This window comes from Mauremys reevesii, linkage group 1, assembly GCF_016161935.1.
Source record: "Mauremys reevesii isolate NIE-2019 linkage group 1, ASM1616193v1, whole genome shotgun sequence".
NCBI lineage: Eukaryota > Metazoa > Chordata > Testudines > Geoemydidae > Mauremys > Mauremys reevesii.
The window spans coordinates 260073226-260087349 of record NC_052623.1 but is presented as its reverse complement, the minus strand read 5'-3'; the positions used below and the strand labels follow the sequence as shown (position 1 = coordinate 260087349).

The 14124-nt window shown below is 50.0% G+C and overlaps 1 protein-coding gene across 1 annotated transcript in view; it reads right to left on the bottom strand.

Annotated features, from left to right (window-relative positions):
- Positions 1–11116, bottom strand: part of CHPT1 (choline phosphotransferase 1) — a 40300-nt gene extending 29184 nt beyond the window's left edge. The window contains exon 1 of the mRNA XM_039483647.1: positions 10631–11116. Coding sequence (XP_039339581.1) covers positions 10631–10873 — 243 coding nt within the window. The 5' untranslated portion in view covers positions 10874–11116. The remainder of the gene's footprint in view (positions 1–10630) is intronic.
- Between the last annotated feature and the right edge of the window lie 3008 nt (positions 11117–14124).

The following is a 14124-nucleotide window of genomic DNA, read 5'->3' as shown; positions in this document are numbered from 1 at the left end:
CAACAACCCCACAGTTATTCAGCAGAATAAACATGAAACAGTTCGATTTCTTAAATCAAACTTTGACACAAAGATTCTTGAATTAAAGAGAACATGCTAATGTTTGCAGTCATAACTTTAGATCATATTGTCAGAAGAGATTTTATTTAATGGAAAACAGTTCTGCTACACTCAACTTCAAACTGATTTTTGATAAAATAAATATATTTTTTCCCTTGATTAGAATGTGTACACACATATGCTAGAATTCAAGTTAAAAATTTTCCCCTGCCTTCGCAATATGGGCTTTCCATTTCCTTATAAATCCCCACCATGACAGGATCCATGGAGTGTGAGGAGCAAAGGGTTTTCATTCTCATCTTCCCTCTAACTATCTCCTCCATATCAGTTAATGCTACAGAACACCTGCTGAGAGGGGAAGCAGATTGCACTGAGAATGTAGCAACAGGTGTCAGCATGAATGGCTTGGGGGAATTGGAAATGGAATATGGAGCCTTTCACCCTAAGGGCACCATTTCAAAGCTAACCCAGGGTGGTAGTGACCTGCATGTTGTTGGGCAGCTGACATGAAATGAGTTGGTGATCTCAATCTAACTGGTAGTAAACAAGTGTCCAAATCACAAAAACCACCACCGTACTTAGGCCTAGTTGACAGTCTCAGGTCAAAAGATTAATATTTGGAGACTGAAATACCCTCAGCTCCTAATTAATGGAGTACCATGGTGACATGTGTTCTTCCTCTGCCCAACTTTTCTTCCCGTCAGTCAGTGAGCAAGATTACTGTACATGACAGCACACTGGCATGAATTTTAAATTTCATTGTTTTTCATTATCTTGCTCATACCTTTCACAATTATGAGAAAAAATAGTATTTATCGTAACTCAGGAGTTATGTAGCTGGAAGGAAAAGGATCTGTCCTGAAGCCTAGGAAGACAGCAGAGGGAGCAACAGGAGTGGGGATCAAATTAGGAATCAGAGTGGGTCAAGAATCTGGTCTCCTGAGCTATTTTGGCTTCCAGAGAAGACAAAATATTCTGCTATTTGCATCAATCCAACATTCAAATTCTGAAATTAAAACTTTGTAATGTCATGAACACAGAGGTTCCAGTGGCCTGGAAAATTAACCTAAAATAATTTAAAAATTTAAAAAATTTTAAATTACAATTTAATGTTACTGTCTTTCTGTCCCATTCAGCAGCTTTAAATTGGCAAGCTTGAAGTAGCTTTGTTTGTTTTTTAATGAAACCTTAAGGAGTTATTATAAACACCAGTAAGAAGTTTACAAATGGAGGGATATTTTGGAAGTTGAGAGAGAGTAAATAAAGGATTCTGGTAAAATTACTGCATGCTAAATGGTAAAAAGGACCAAGATATGGTAAAAGAAAGATAGTGACAGAATAGTGAAAGGGCAGAAGTGTTGGACCCAATAATTAAGTTGACAATTATTCTTAATTAGATTATTATTCAGGAGAGCAACTAAATCACACCTACTTTCTCAATGATGCATAGAGGATCACCATCTCTCATTCTGCCATCTCCCTGTAATATGAACACATCCCATTCCCCCACTCTGCTCCACCCAGTCTTAAAATGACACTTTTATATACATGTACATTTAAGTCCTATATTGCTTTTCTTTAAAGGCTGAACACAAAGCTCTGAGATTTTTTTCCTCACGGGATAGATCCAATTCCTAGATAAACTTTATAGGCTTCCCAAAAACTCTTTCAAGAGTTTGACTATACTGTAACTCCTCACTTTAAGTCATCCCAGTTAATGTGTCATTGTTACATTGCTGATCAATTAGGGAACATGCTCATTTAAAGTTGTGCAATGCTCCCCTCTTACGTTGTTTGGCTGCCTGCTTTCTCCCTGTGTCCCCATGGCAGCCTCCCTACACACACACCCTCCCACCCGCAGACCTCGCAGATCAGCACCTTCTCCCTCACCCTCCCCACCCGCGGCAATCAGCTGGCTTGCGGTGTTTCGGGGGCAGGGAGGAGCAAGGACTCGGAGCGCAGGCTCTCCCTTCCTCACCTGCTTCCCCAACGCTGCAAGCCAGCTGATTGCCCTGGGCAGGAGGGGAGGGAGGGGGAGCCTACGTGCTAAGTCCTTGCTCCTCCCCCCTCCCGCCTGCCCCCTAAGCACTGCAAGCCAGCTGATTGCCCCTGGCAGGAGTGAGTGGGGAGGAGCGAGGACTCGGCATGCAGGCTCCCCCATCCTTCCCCTGCCTCCTGCCAGCAGCAATCAGCTGGCTTGCCACATTTAGAAAGGAGGGGAGGAAGGGGGGAGGAGCGAGGACGCAGCGTGGAAGTAAAGGGGGAGGAGGTGTGGGGGGGAGAAGAGGCAGGTCAAGGATGGGGTTGGGGGAAGGGGGGAATGGGCGGGCTGAGGGTTAAGGCTCCCCCCCGGTGCTTGCAGAATAGGGGAAGCTGCCGCTGCTGCGCAACGTGCTTCTCCTAGCCTACAACAGCTTCAGCCTCCTTGCCTGCCTCATCTCCAGTGCCAGTGGACTGTGGCTGTGTAGGGTAAGGCAGGGGCACCTCCCAACTATAGTACCGTACTGTATGTACAGTGTGTTTGTAAACACACAGCACGTGCACACTACTCCTGCCCCCCACCACAGTATTAAATAGCTTGTTTAAAATGTATACAATGCCTTTTGTCTGGCAAAAAAAAATTTCCCTGGAACCTACCCCCCTCCCCATTTACATTAATTCTTATGGGAAAATTGGATTTGCTTAACATGATTTCACTTAAAGTCGCATTTTTCAGGAACATAACTACAACATTAAGTGAGGAGTTACTGTACTTATTAACTCTGTGCCAAATATCAGGCACAATATTTTTTAATGTGGTTTAAGAGATCTCTTGATGTACAACTAAATGACACTTGTTAGCCTTTTTGTGGCCACTGCACAACATACTCTTACCTTCAAGTCATCCTATACTATCACATTTCCTTCCCCACATTCCCAGTTACCAAAAAAAGGGCCTATTTTTAGTTGATATTTGGAGATACACCTAAAAACAAAATTTCATTATCTCCTTTTCTTCCCATTTCCCCCGCCCCCCATACTGCTTACATCCTCTGGAGTCTGACAATAGTCTCCTGAATATCAACAACTATTTTTATACTTTTGACAGATTTTATCACTGTGTCCCCATGACCTAAGAATCTCGTGATGCCACCAGACAGAGGGCACAGGAGGTGCACAGGTTTTTCAGGGCTCCCTGAGTCAGACGTATGCATTATAATTCACTAAACCGTGGCATGCAGTAATCACTGTGAAATGTATGTATGGATAATATTCACAGAATTGTCGCTCTCTACTGGAAATTATGTTCTTAAGGCAGGTAACCAGGAGGTAAGAGACTCACACTAAGGCCAGAAGGGACCATCATGATCATCTAGTCTGAACTCCCGCACATTGCAGGCCATAGAACCTCGCCCACCCACTCCTGTAATAGAGTCATAACCACTGGCTGAGTTACTGAAGTCCTGAAATCATGTTTTAAGACTTCAAGTTATAGAGCAGGGGTAGGCAACCTATGGCACGAGTGCTGAAGGTGGCACACAAGCTGATTTTCAGCAGCACTCACACTGCCCGGGTCCTGGCCACCGGTCTGGGGGGCGCTCTGCATTTGAATTTCATTTTAAATGAAACTTCTTAAACATTTTAAAAACCTTATTTACTTTACATACAACAATAGTTTAGTTATATATTATAGACTTATAGAAAAAGACCTTCTACAAACATTAAAATGTATTGCTGGCATGCGAAACCTTAAATTAGAGTGAATAAATGAAGACTCGGCACACCATTTCTGAAAGGTTGCCGACCCCTGTTATAGAGAATAGGTGACCCAGGCCCCATGCTGCAAAGGAAAGTGAAAAACCCTCAGAGTCTCTGCCAATTTGACCTGGGGAGAAATTTCTATCAAATTGTCAAAATCAATAAAAGGCAAACATCAGTCAGTGTGCTACAACAGATGACTGTTGTCACAGCTGTTCTGAAGATGTTTATCAAGATACTGAGGTTGCATCATTATCATGTCCTACCCACCAGAAGGAACCAGGGGTTGCATCACTTCCTTTAGTGCATGCATAGTGTTCACACATTTATTATTTCACAATGTCTTTGTAAAGCTCCAGGTTAAGGAAGGCGTATTTCCTCCACACCATCCCCATCTGGCAGTGAACAACTAACTTTGTTCTGCTGGGAAGAAAAAACACCCCAAAATGCTACAGTACTCTTAGTGAGAGATTGGCAGTAAGAATGGAGAGCTGTGACCTGTCACGGAGTCACAATCTCAGTGCATCTTTCCCCTGTGTCTTTAAAACCTGTATCAAGGCTTGAGGGCTCTCAATTGAGGACTTTCACAGGCAATAAATTACCTATTTTTTTATTATATTATGAAATGTGTACCTACACTTACCTACACTTTTTAAAAAAAAAGTGTGTTAAAATTCAGTTTCAATAATTTAAGGTACTACTAGCAGGGGACTTTAATTATATAGAAACTTTTGTCTCTAATATTCACAATTTTATAGAGGGAAATGCAGTGTTGTAATACTCCTCACAATTAAGTAGTCAAGACTCTCACTCAATTATAACAGGAAAGATTGCTTCTTGCGGCCAATTATGTAGAGGTGAGATGCTGAAATGTACAACTATGCTGTCAAGTTGGCCAATGATTTAATAATTCATAAAATGTTTCGTTACTTCATCCACCTGGTGTCTCTAGTATCTTGGGACTGACACGGTACAACTACACTGCATAAAAACAATTTGGGTATTAAGAATTCAAAAGTAGGTATTGCAAATTTGCATGCTTCTCCCAGTTTGCCCAACTAGAACTGCCCCCCTCCCTTTTATTTTTAAGGAAACAAAAGTTTGCAGGCCTTTAATCTACAGCCAGAATGCAAAAGTTTAGGGTATTAAAAATATTAGACAAGACAAGATGCTCAAGTGTTACAATATCAAAAGATCTATAATACACTAATCCCAACAACTATGTTCCAATAGTGTTGTGGCTAGCACAGTTTCAACCTTGGTATGGGTAAGGTTATGAACGAGCCAGGTCTCTGAACAACTGCACTCCTATAAACCCCGAGGAATTTGTGTGTATTACCACATACCAAGCTGCAACTAACTACAAGTTTGTAATTCCATCTCACCGCATTATTACAATCTCAATCGTGTAAATTCTTTTCTGTATGATCCACATGTATTTTTCCTGAAGTGAAAATATCTGAGCGTGATATTTAAAACAGCAGGTTAACCCATTAGTCTTTAACCTGTGAAGGCATGAGTTCTCCTACATTTTTGGTCACAAGTGAAAATAAGTTTGGAGGTTTAATTTTAGCTCCTAACGCAGGTTTCTCCACATCCCAAAAGTACAGCAGAAGTTGAGCCAGATCCTGCAAGTGGATCTGCACAGACAGGCCTTTGCAAAACCCCATTAACATCAATGAGGCGCTGCAAGAGTTGGACTGTGTGAGTACATTTGCAGGACTAAGGCCATCATTTCCAGCTTGTGATAGAAAAGTCTAGGCCCTATTCACCCCTGCCACACGTGCAGTAGTTCAGAACTACAAGAGGGCTCCCACACTGCTCATTCTCTCTTTCTTGACATGAAAGATGACAGAATTTGTTTGGACAAACAGGAGTTGGATAACAGGGTGAGTTTGTCTTGTAAGGAGATGCATACATTGGTGAGAGAGAATGTTGTAATGGGAGGCATAAAACAACCCCCTAAATTAAAACAAGAAGAATAAGAACACAGAATAAAAGGATGCTCCTGCTTCATGTTTTCAATGGATGTTGTGATGGTTGAATGAGATTTTTAAATATAGATTGCCAGCTGAAATCTGACCCAGCATTTAGGTTTTACAAAACTCAACTTCTATAAAATTAACACCATTGAAAAAAATGGGAAAAATTTCTCATCGGGCTAGTGCACTATAGTGCTATACGCTGAAAACAGAAGTGTAGTCATGTGGGACTAGTCACCCCAACTACGATCCTATCCACGACCCCAACTATGTACTTGGAGCAGTTGCCCGCGCTTGCACTGCCATGGCTACACTTTTATTTTTAGCATGCTAGCTCAGTCGGAGCTAGTGAAGGTATGTCTACCCAAGCTGGAAATTACAGCCCCAGCTCCAGTACAGACATAGCCTAAGTCAGTGGTTCTCAAACTCTTTTTTTTTTTTTTTTGCGAACCACTTGAAAATTGCTGAGGGTCTCAGCGGACCACTTAATGATATTTCCAAATGTTGTTTGTACCGTTAGCTAACTATTGTAAAGCGCTTTGGATAAAAGCACTATATTAAAAAAAATCTTAATCATTAACTTTTTTTGTTCTACAGCTAAAAGCACACAACTCATATTTTAATATCAGAAGTCTTACCTTTCTAATGTGATGGATGTGCCCTCTCCCCCCTGCCACGGCAGCCCCCTAGCTGGGGCTGGGAAGGAGAGGGGTCTCTCCCTCACTACAGCAGCCACAGAGCTGAGGCTGGGAAGAAGGGCCATCCCTCCCCAGAAGCCGCAGCCCAGGAGCTGGGGAAAGTCGCCTCTTTCTCTAGCCGCTGCAGCCCTACTTGTCCCAAATTTCCCCTACACTCTCTTCTCACCCCACTGCACCCTCCCACCTACCCCTATTCCCCCCAAGGCCACCACCTCACCTTACATGTGCATCTTCTCCAGGGTCCAGGCACCTAATTAGTGGAACCATGCCTGTGTGGCTCCACTAATTAGGTGGGTGACCCTTCATTCTCGTGCATGGCCACCCAGGCGCACACCTTAGAGGGAACTATCCATGGACCATCTGAATGGAGCTCACGGACCGCAGTTTGAGAACTTAAGTTAACAGAGTAGCATTAGGCACTTTAAATGCCAGCAACTTCGGTCTACACTAGCACTCCCATCTTTGGAGCCAACCTGTTGGTGAGACTGTTGGATATTGTGAGCAAAAAAACCCCTTTAGTGTTGCAGAAAGCCAAGATTTTCATGTAATGACACGAATACAGGAGCTTGGACTTAAGGACACCAATATTGTGACTCTCATGATAAAAATCATGAGTGCTGGCAATACACAAGAAATCTTTTCTCTCTAGAAGAGAAATGTCAAAAACAGGCTTGAAATTCCTCCCCCCAAAGGAGAGTCTCCTTTCCCACTGAATGAGTGAGGTTTGGAGTAAGTCAAAGTATTAGAAACTATTCAGCATGAGAAGCAACCTCCCCACCGACCAGACCACACCAACTCAAAGTGGCACCAGACCATTCCAGAACAACCGATGCAAAACCTGCAGACATATCTCCACTGCTACAATGATCAACACCCCCCACAACACATCTTTCAAGATCCATGGGTTCTACACATGCCTATCATAACATGTGATATACCTCATTAGGGTGACCAGACAGCAAGTGTAAAAAACCGGGACACTTTTTTTTTGGGGGGGGGGGGGGGGGGAAGGGCAGGGAGAATAATTGCCTATATAAGACAAAGCCTCTAATATTGGGACCTTTGGTCACTCTAAGCCCAGGGCTCCCTAACACAGCTCAGCTGACTCAAGTCCCACTAACCCTGCACTTAAACTGCGGTCAGACTCACCCAAAGTGGCCACTGACTTGCCCGCCTGGCTTTATAACCACCCCCACCCCCGCTGCGGGAGACAGTTGCGGGGGAGGGGCACATGGGAAACTGCACCACATCGAGGCACCACCCGCCCCTGCTCTCTGCCGCAGCCCCCTCGGTGCCCTCCCCTCCTCTGGCCGCTGCAGGCTGCAAGCCCTGGCCAAATGCCCTCATTGGGTCACGGCTGCTGGCAGGTAGCGGCCTGGGCAGGGCAGCGGCGTGGCAGGGGACAGGGAGCTATTTACCCCGCTGGTGCGCGTGGCGACTGACGCTGAATGGAGCCCACACGCCGCAGGGAGCTGTCCGTGCAATGAGTGGGGAGAGGAGTTACGCAGTCTGTGGGGCTGGGCAATGCCAGGGCCCCCTCTACCCGCCCGGAGCCAGGCGGTGGCGGCTCCCCCAGTGGCACTGTGCTGCCACTCTGGGGCAGTCTTCTCCCCCTGCTCACAGCCGCCCTGGCTAGCTGCGCTTCCTGGGATGGTGGGAGCTGGGGTGGCGCTCTGCGCCGCAAACAGGGCCCTGACCCTAAGAGCCAGAATGGTGGCAAGGTGAGGAGTCCTGGCGATGCTTACCTGGGGCGGCTCCCAGGAAGCATCCAGCAGGTCCCTCTGGCTCCTAGGGTCAGGTCGGGTGGGGTGCGGGGCTCTCTGCCCACTGCGGGTGCCTGCAAGCCCCACCTCTGCAGCTCTGATTGGGCAGGAGGGAGCTGGTGCAGCACATGGAGACTCAGACTCAGACTTTAAGGTCAGAAGGGACCATTATGATCATCTAGTCTGACCTCCTGCACAATGCAGGCCACAGAATCTCACCCACCCACTCCTGTAACAAACCCCTAACCTATGTCTGAGTTATTGAAGTCTTCAGATTGTGGTTTGAAGACCTCAAGCTGCAGAGAATCCTCCAGCAAGTGACCTGTGCCCCATGCTGCAGAGGAAGGCGAAAACCCCTCAGCCTCTTTGCCTAGGGGCCGCCAGCACTGCAGGCTCCTGCCAGCAGGCAGGTGCACCACCGGGAGCTGCCCCAGGAAGTGCCACCATGCCAGCCCTGGCACTTTGGCGGTGATGGTGAGCAGGGGAGGAGAGATAGCTCAGTGGTTTGAGCATTGGCCTGCTAAACCCAGGGTTGTAAGTTCAATCCTTGAGGGGACCACTTAGGGATCTGGGGCAAAAATTGGTCCTGCTAGTGAAGGCAGGGGGCTGGACTTGATGACCTTTCAAGGTCCCTTCCAGTTCTAGGAGATTGGTATATCTCCAATTATTACCTAGTCCCCGATATCAGGACAAAGGGCATCCTGACCGATGGGCAGTTGGACATGGGACAAATGTGTTAATATTGGGACATCTGGTCACCCTATACCTCATCTAGTCCACTAAATGCCCCAGTAAAAACTGGTTTCACCCACATAATCACTATGCTGTTGAATGAACTCACACAGGAAAATGATAAAAGACAAAAACACCCTATCAATTGCGGGTGAACACTCTTCATGAAGCCATTACTCTATATCTGCCCCATCAGTCCTCAACCTCAAAGGAAACCACCATAGCACTTTCAAAAGACAAGCCTAGGGGCCCAAATTCATTACTCTGCTAGATACAACTTAGATAATATTTTTACCTCAAGGTTCCAAAGACACAGACAAGGCTTTCATCTTGAGGCCAAAAGACCAAAAACATCAAGACATTTGATCACAGCCTTGGATAGGCCAAGAGACTATTCACACTTGATCTGAGCATCATTTCTGGACAGAAACACTGGATTTATGGCTTATTACAACAGCCTATAACCCACTAACCCTCTCTTTTTGTCCTATGACTGTGTTAACAGGCCACTCTACCTTGAATGACCCCTTACAATATGTGCTAACTATTTAAGCTAAACAATCTGTTCCACCTTGTTGTGATGCTGGGAGTACCTTTCCCAGACCAGAGGAAGGAGTTCTGGTTGCTCAAAAGCTTGTCTGTCTCACCAACAATAGATATTAACTAACCCACACTGTCTCCAATATCCTGGGACCAACACAGCTACAACTACGCTGCATAGAACAGACCCTGTTGGATGGCATTATAACTGTTTGGTCTTTCCTGTGTAGACATGGTTTAGTCCTTTCTAGAAAGAGGCCAAACCTACTTATAACATAGGTGGGGCACTATTGACGCAACACAGTAGGATTTACTGTGTGCATAGGCTCAAAACACTGTCTGAAGATACAGTGCACCAGTTGTGTGTTTTTTACAGCATCCCGGGGTTTACAGTATGAAGGTATTACAATGTGGCTAGGTTCTCAGTTTGTGTAGGAATTTGTTTTGTAGTGAGTGCTCTGTGTGTTACACCTGGAGATTACAGTATGTGTGAGGGATACAGGGTGTATTTGTGTGGCTGACATTTACACTAGAGAGAGGGTTATAAGCCCTCAGACAATGGGTGTGTACAATGTGCACAAAAGGTGTTACAGGGAAAAATGAGGGTTGAATGCTAGAGCTGCTGGGAGAGTTTCAGTCAGAGCAGGGACCGTGGGGGCAGAAGGTCGGTTACAGCATAGTTGGATCTAGTGATTACAATGCAGGAGAGAGCGAAGTTGTTTACAGTGGAGCATATGTGCAGGGAGGAGGAGAAGGTGTTTGAGTGAGGGACAGGGACACAATGCAGGGGCTGAGAGCTGGCTAGAGGGGGCTCTAACTGGACATGGGAGAGCGGTTACTGTGGGGTAAGAAGAGGTGACGCTGTGGGGATAAGGGTGGGGTATTTGGGGGTGACAGTAGGGGGTGAGGTAGAGGGAAGATTAGCCTGGGGGGCAGTATGGGGCCAGAGGGTGATTTGAGAGGGGTGGCTGGGGAGAAAGACATAGGTTGAGGGTTAGTACAGGCTAAGGGGACAGGGCACTGAGGCTCCTGCGGGTGAGGGGAGCAGGGACACGGCCTGTGCGACTGGGGGAAGCAGAAGCTCCTTGGGTCTCTGGGGGGCTGCGGCGGGCGGTACCTGCTCGGTGGCGCTGGGGCAGTAGGCGATGAGCAGCAGCGTGGTGAGCAGGTTGAGCAGGAGGCCGCTCAGGGTGATGGTGTTGGGGGCCAGCCAGGCCGGGATCTGCTCCACCAGCCAGGCCCAGTAGAGCTGCAGCGGCGGCTCCAGCAGCGAGCGCCCGGACGCGCTGTAGCGATGCTGCTCCAGCCGCCTCAGCTGCGCCGCGCTCAGGGGTTTGGGCGGCGCCCACAGCCCGGCCATGGCCGCTCCTCGCTCGGCGCCTGGGCCTGGCTGCTCCCGGGGCTCGCCGCCGGGCCGGGCCACTCAGCGCAGGGCGAGGCGGGGCGGGCTCAGCGAGGAGGGACGGAGGCCGGAGCGCAGCCGCCGCCCGCAGCCGGTATTTAACCCGCGGCCGCCGGGCCCTGAAGCGCGTCGGCCCCCAGCACGCCCCGCTGGGATACGGGGAGCCGGGAAGCCCTAATCCCCGCCTGCGCCCCGAGGGGCTGGGCAGAGGGAGGAGCTGCCCGGCCCCGGCGCCGCCCTCGGCCCCCAGCGGGCCGGGCATCGCCTCCCTCTGCCCCCCCCCGCCTGCCCCCTGGGGGCCGGGCATCTCCTCTGCCCCCCGCCTGCCCCTGGGGCCGGGCATCTCCTCCTCTGCCCCCCGCCTGCCCCCTGGGGGCCGGGCATCTCCGCCCTCTGCCCCCCCCGCCTGCCCCCTGGGGGCCGGGCAGCTCCTCCCTCTGCTCCCCCGCCTGCCCTCCAGGGGCCGGGCAGCTCCTCCTCTGCCCCCAGCCTGCCCTCCAGGGGCCGGGCAGCTCCTCCTCTGCCCCCGCCCCTGCTCCTCCCTTTGCCCCCAGGGGCCGGGCAGCTCCGCCCTCGGCTCCCCCGCCTGCCCCCCTGGGGGCTGGGCAGCTCCTCCCTCTGCCCCCCCACCGGCCCCTGCTCCTCCCTCTGCCCCCAGGGGGCCGGGCAGCTTCTCCCTCTGCCCCCAGCCCCTGCTCCTCCCTCTGCCCCCACCTGCCCCCAGGGGCTGGGCAGCTCCTCCCTCTGCCCCAGCCCCTGCTCCTCCTCTGCCCCCACCTGCCCCCCCTGGGCAGCTCCTCCTCTGCCCCCACCTGCCCCCAGGGGCTGGGCAGCTCCTCTCTGCCCCCGCCTGCCCGCAGGGCCTGGGCAGCTCCCCCCTCTGCCCCCCCGCCTGCCCCCCCAGGGGGCCGGGCAGCTCCTCCCTCTGCCCCCCACCTGCCCCCCCAGGGGGCTGGGCAGCTCCTCCCTCTGCCCCCCCCGCCTGCCCCGCGGGGGGCCAGGCATCTCCTCCCTCTGCCCACCCCACCTGCCCCCCAGGGGGCTGGGCAGCTCCTCCTCCCTTCTCCATAGGGGAGCTGGCACTGGCATCCCCCCCACCCCCTTACCCCACAGGCTGAGCCCAACAAGCACACATATGCCCTGTGAACCCCTGTATACTGTGTATGTAATGACTACGAGCTAGTGGTCTCTTAGGCACTATGGTGCCCCTAGCGCAATGGGCTGCCCACATAGTGCCCATCACCTCAGTGATAACTAGATGGTGTCAGGTTTCAGAGCGGCAGCCGTGTTAGTCTCTATCAGCAAAAACAACAAGGAGTCCTTGTGGCACCTTAGAGACTAACAAATTATGGAGACAGGTCATCTGTGATAATCAGATCAGGTGCTACACCGGTCACATCATCTCATGTTAAGGCCTGTTGTCTCCACAGATCACACTTTCCACTAGGGCAGGGGTGGGCAAACTTTTTGGGCAGAAAGCCACATCTGGGTGGGGAAATTGTATGCAGGGCAGGGCAAGGGGCTGGAGTGCGGAGTGCAGGAAGGGGCTCAGGGCAGGGGTTGGGGTGCACAGGGGTGCAGGGAGCTCAGGGTAGGGGTGCGGAGTGTACGAGGGGGCTCAGGGCAGGGAGTTGGGCTGCAGAAGGGGTGCGAGGTGCAGGCAGGGAGCTCAGGGCAGGGAGTTGGGGGGTGGGGTGCAGGACAGGTTCAAGCTCTGGCCCGGTGCCACTTACCTAAAGCGACTCCGGGTGGCAGCGGCACCCACCGGGGCCAGGGCAGGCTCCCTGCATGCCTGCCTTGTCCCTAGCCCCACACCACTCCAGGAAGCGCTGTGGCCCCTGGGGGAGGGAAGGGGGAGGGTTCCGCCTGCGCTGCCCTTGCCATGCCTCCAGGTATCTCCCCCGAAGCTCCCACGGTTCCCCGTTCCCGGCCAATGGGAGCGGCGGGGGGCGGTGCCTGGAGCCAAGAGCAACGCACGCAGAGCTCTCGCCCCCCCCCCTCCGCCCCCCGCCTGGGAGCTGCTTCTGAGTGCGGCACTGGGCCCCCAGCGCCACCAAGGGCAATCGCGTAGGCCAGATCCAAAGCCCTGAGGGGCCGGATCTGGCCCGTGGGCTGTAGTTTGCTCACCCCTGACCTAACCCTATGATTCTATGATATTGAAAGTAATCATGGACCCCGTGTTGCAAAATTATGTAGGCTGTGCTTGAGTCACGTTACTGCAGATAATGTAGGTTGAATCCTCTGCTGTAAATTTCCTGGTCATTTTCTCACAAACTTTATTTTCTCTTAACATGATTTTCCTTGTGTACATTTTGTGTTACAATTTGCAGGAGATAATGTTGCCTGCTTCTTGTTTACAGTGTCTCCTGAAAGTGAGAACAGGCGTTCGCATGGCACTGTTGTAGCCGGCGTCGCAAGATATTTATGCCATATTCGCTAAAGATTCATATATCCCTTCATGCCTCAACTACCATTCCAGAGGACATGCGTCCATGTTGATGACGGGTTCTACTCGATAACGATCCAAAGCAGAATGGACCAACGCATGTTCATTTTCATCATCTGAGTCAGATGCCACAAGCAGAAGGTTGATTTTCTTTTCTGGTGGTTGGGTTCTGTAGTTTCTGCATCTGAGTGCTGCTCTTTGCAGACTTCTGAAAGCATGCTCCACACCTCATCCTCTCAGATTTTGGATGGCACTTCAGATTCTTAAACCTTTTGTCCAGTGCTGTAGCTATTTTTAGAAATCTCACATTGGTACCTTCTTTGCACAGCTAAGAGGAGATATGATTGAGGTCTATAAAATCATGACTGGTATAGAGAAAGTAGATAAGGAAGTGTTGTTTTCTACTTCTCATAACACAAGAACTAGGGGTCACCAAATGAAATTAATGGGCAGCAGGTTTAAAACAAATAAAAGGAAGTATTTCTTCACACAACACACAGTCAACCTGTGGAACTCCTTGCCAGAGACTGTGAAGGCCAAGACCATAACAGCATTCAAAAAGAACTAGATACATTCATGGAGGATAGCTCCATCAATGGCTATTAGCCAGGATGGGCAGGGGTGGTGTCTCTAGTCTCTGTTTGCCAGAAGCTGGGAATGAGTGACAGAGGATGGATCACTTGATGATTACCAGTTCTGTTCATTCCCTCTGGAGCAGCTGGCACTGGCCACTGTCAGAGGACAGGATACTGGGCTAGATGGA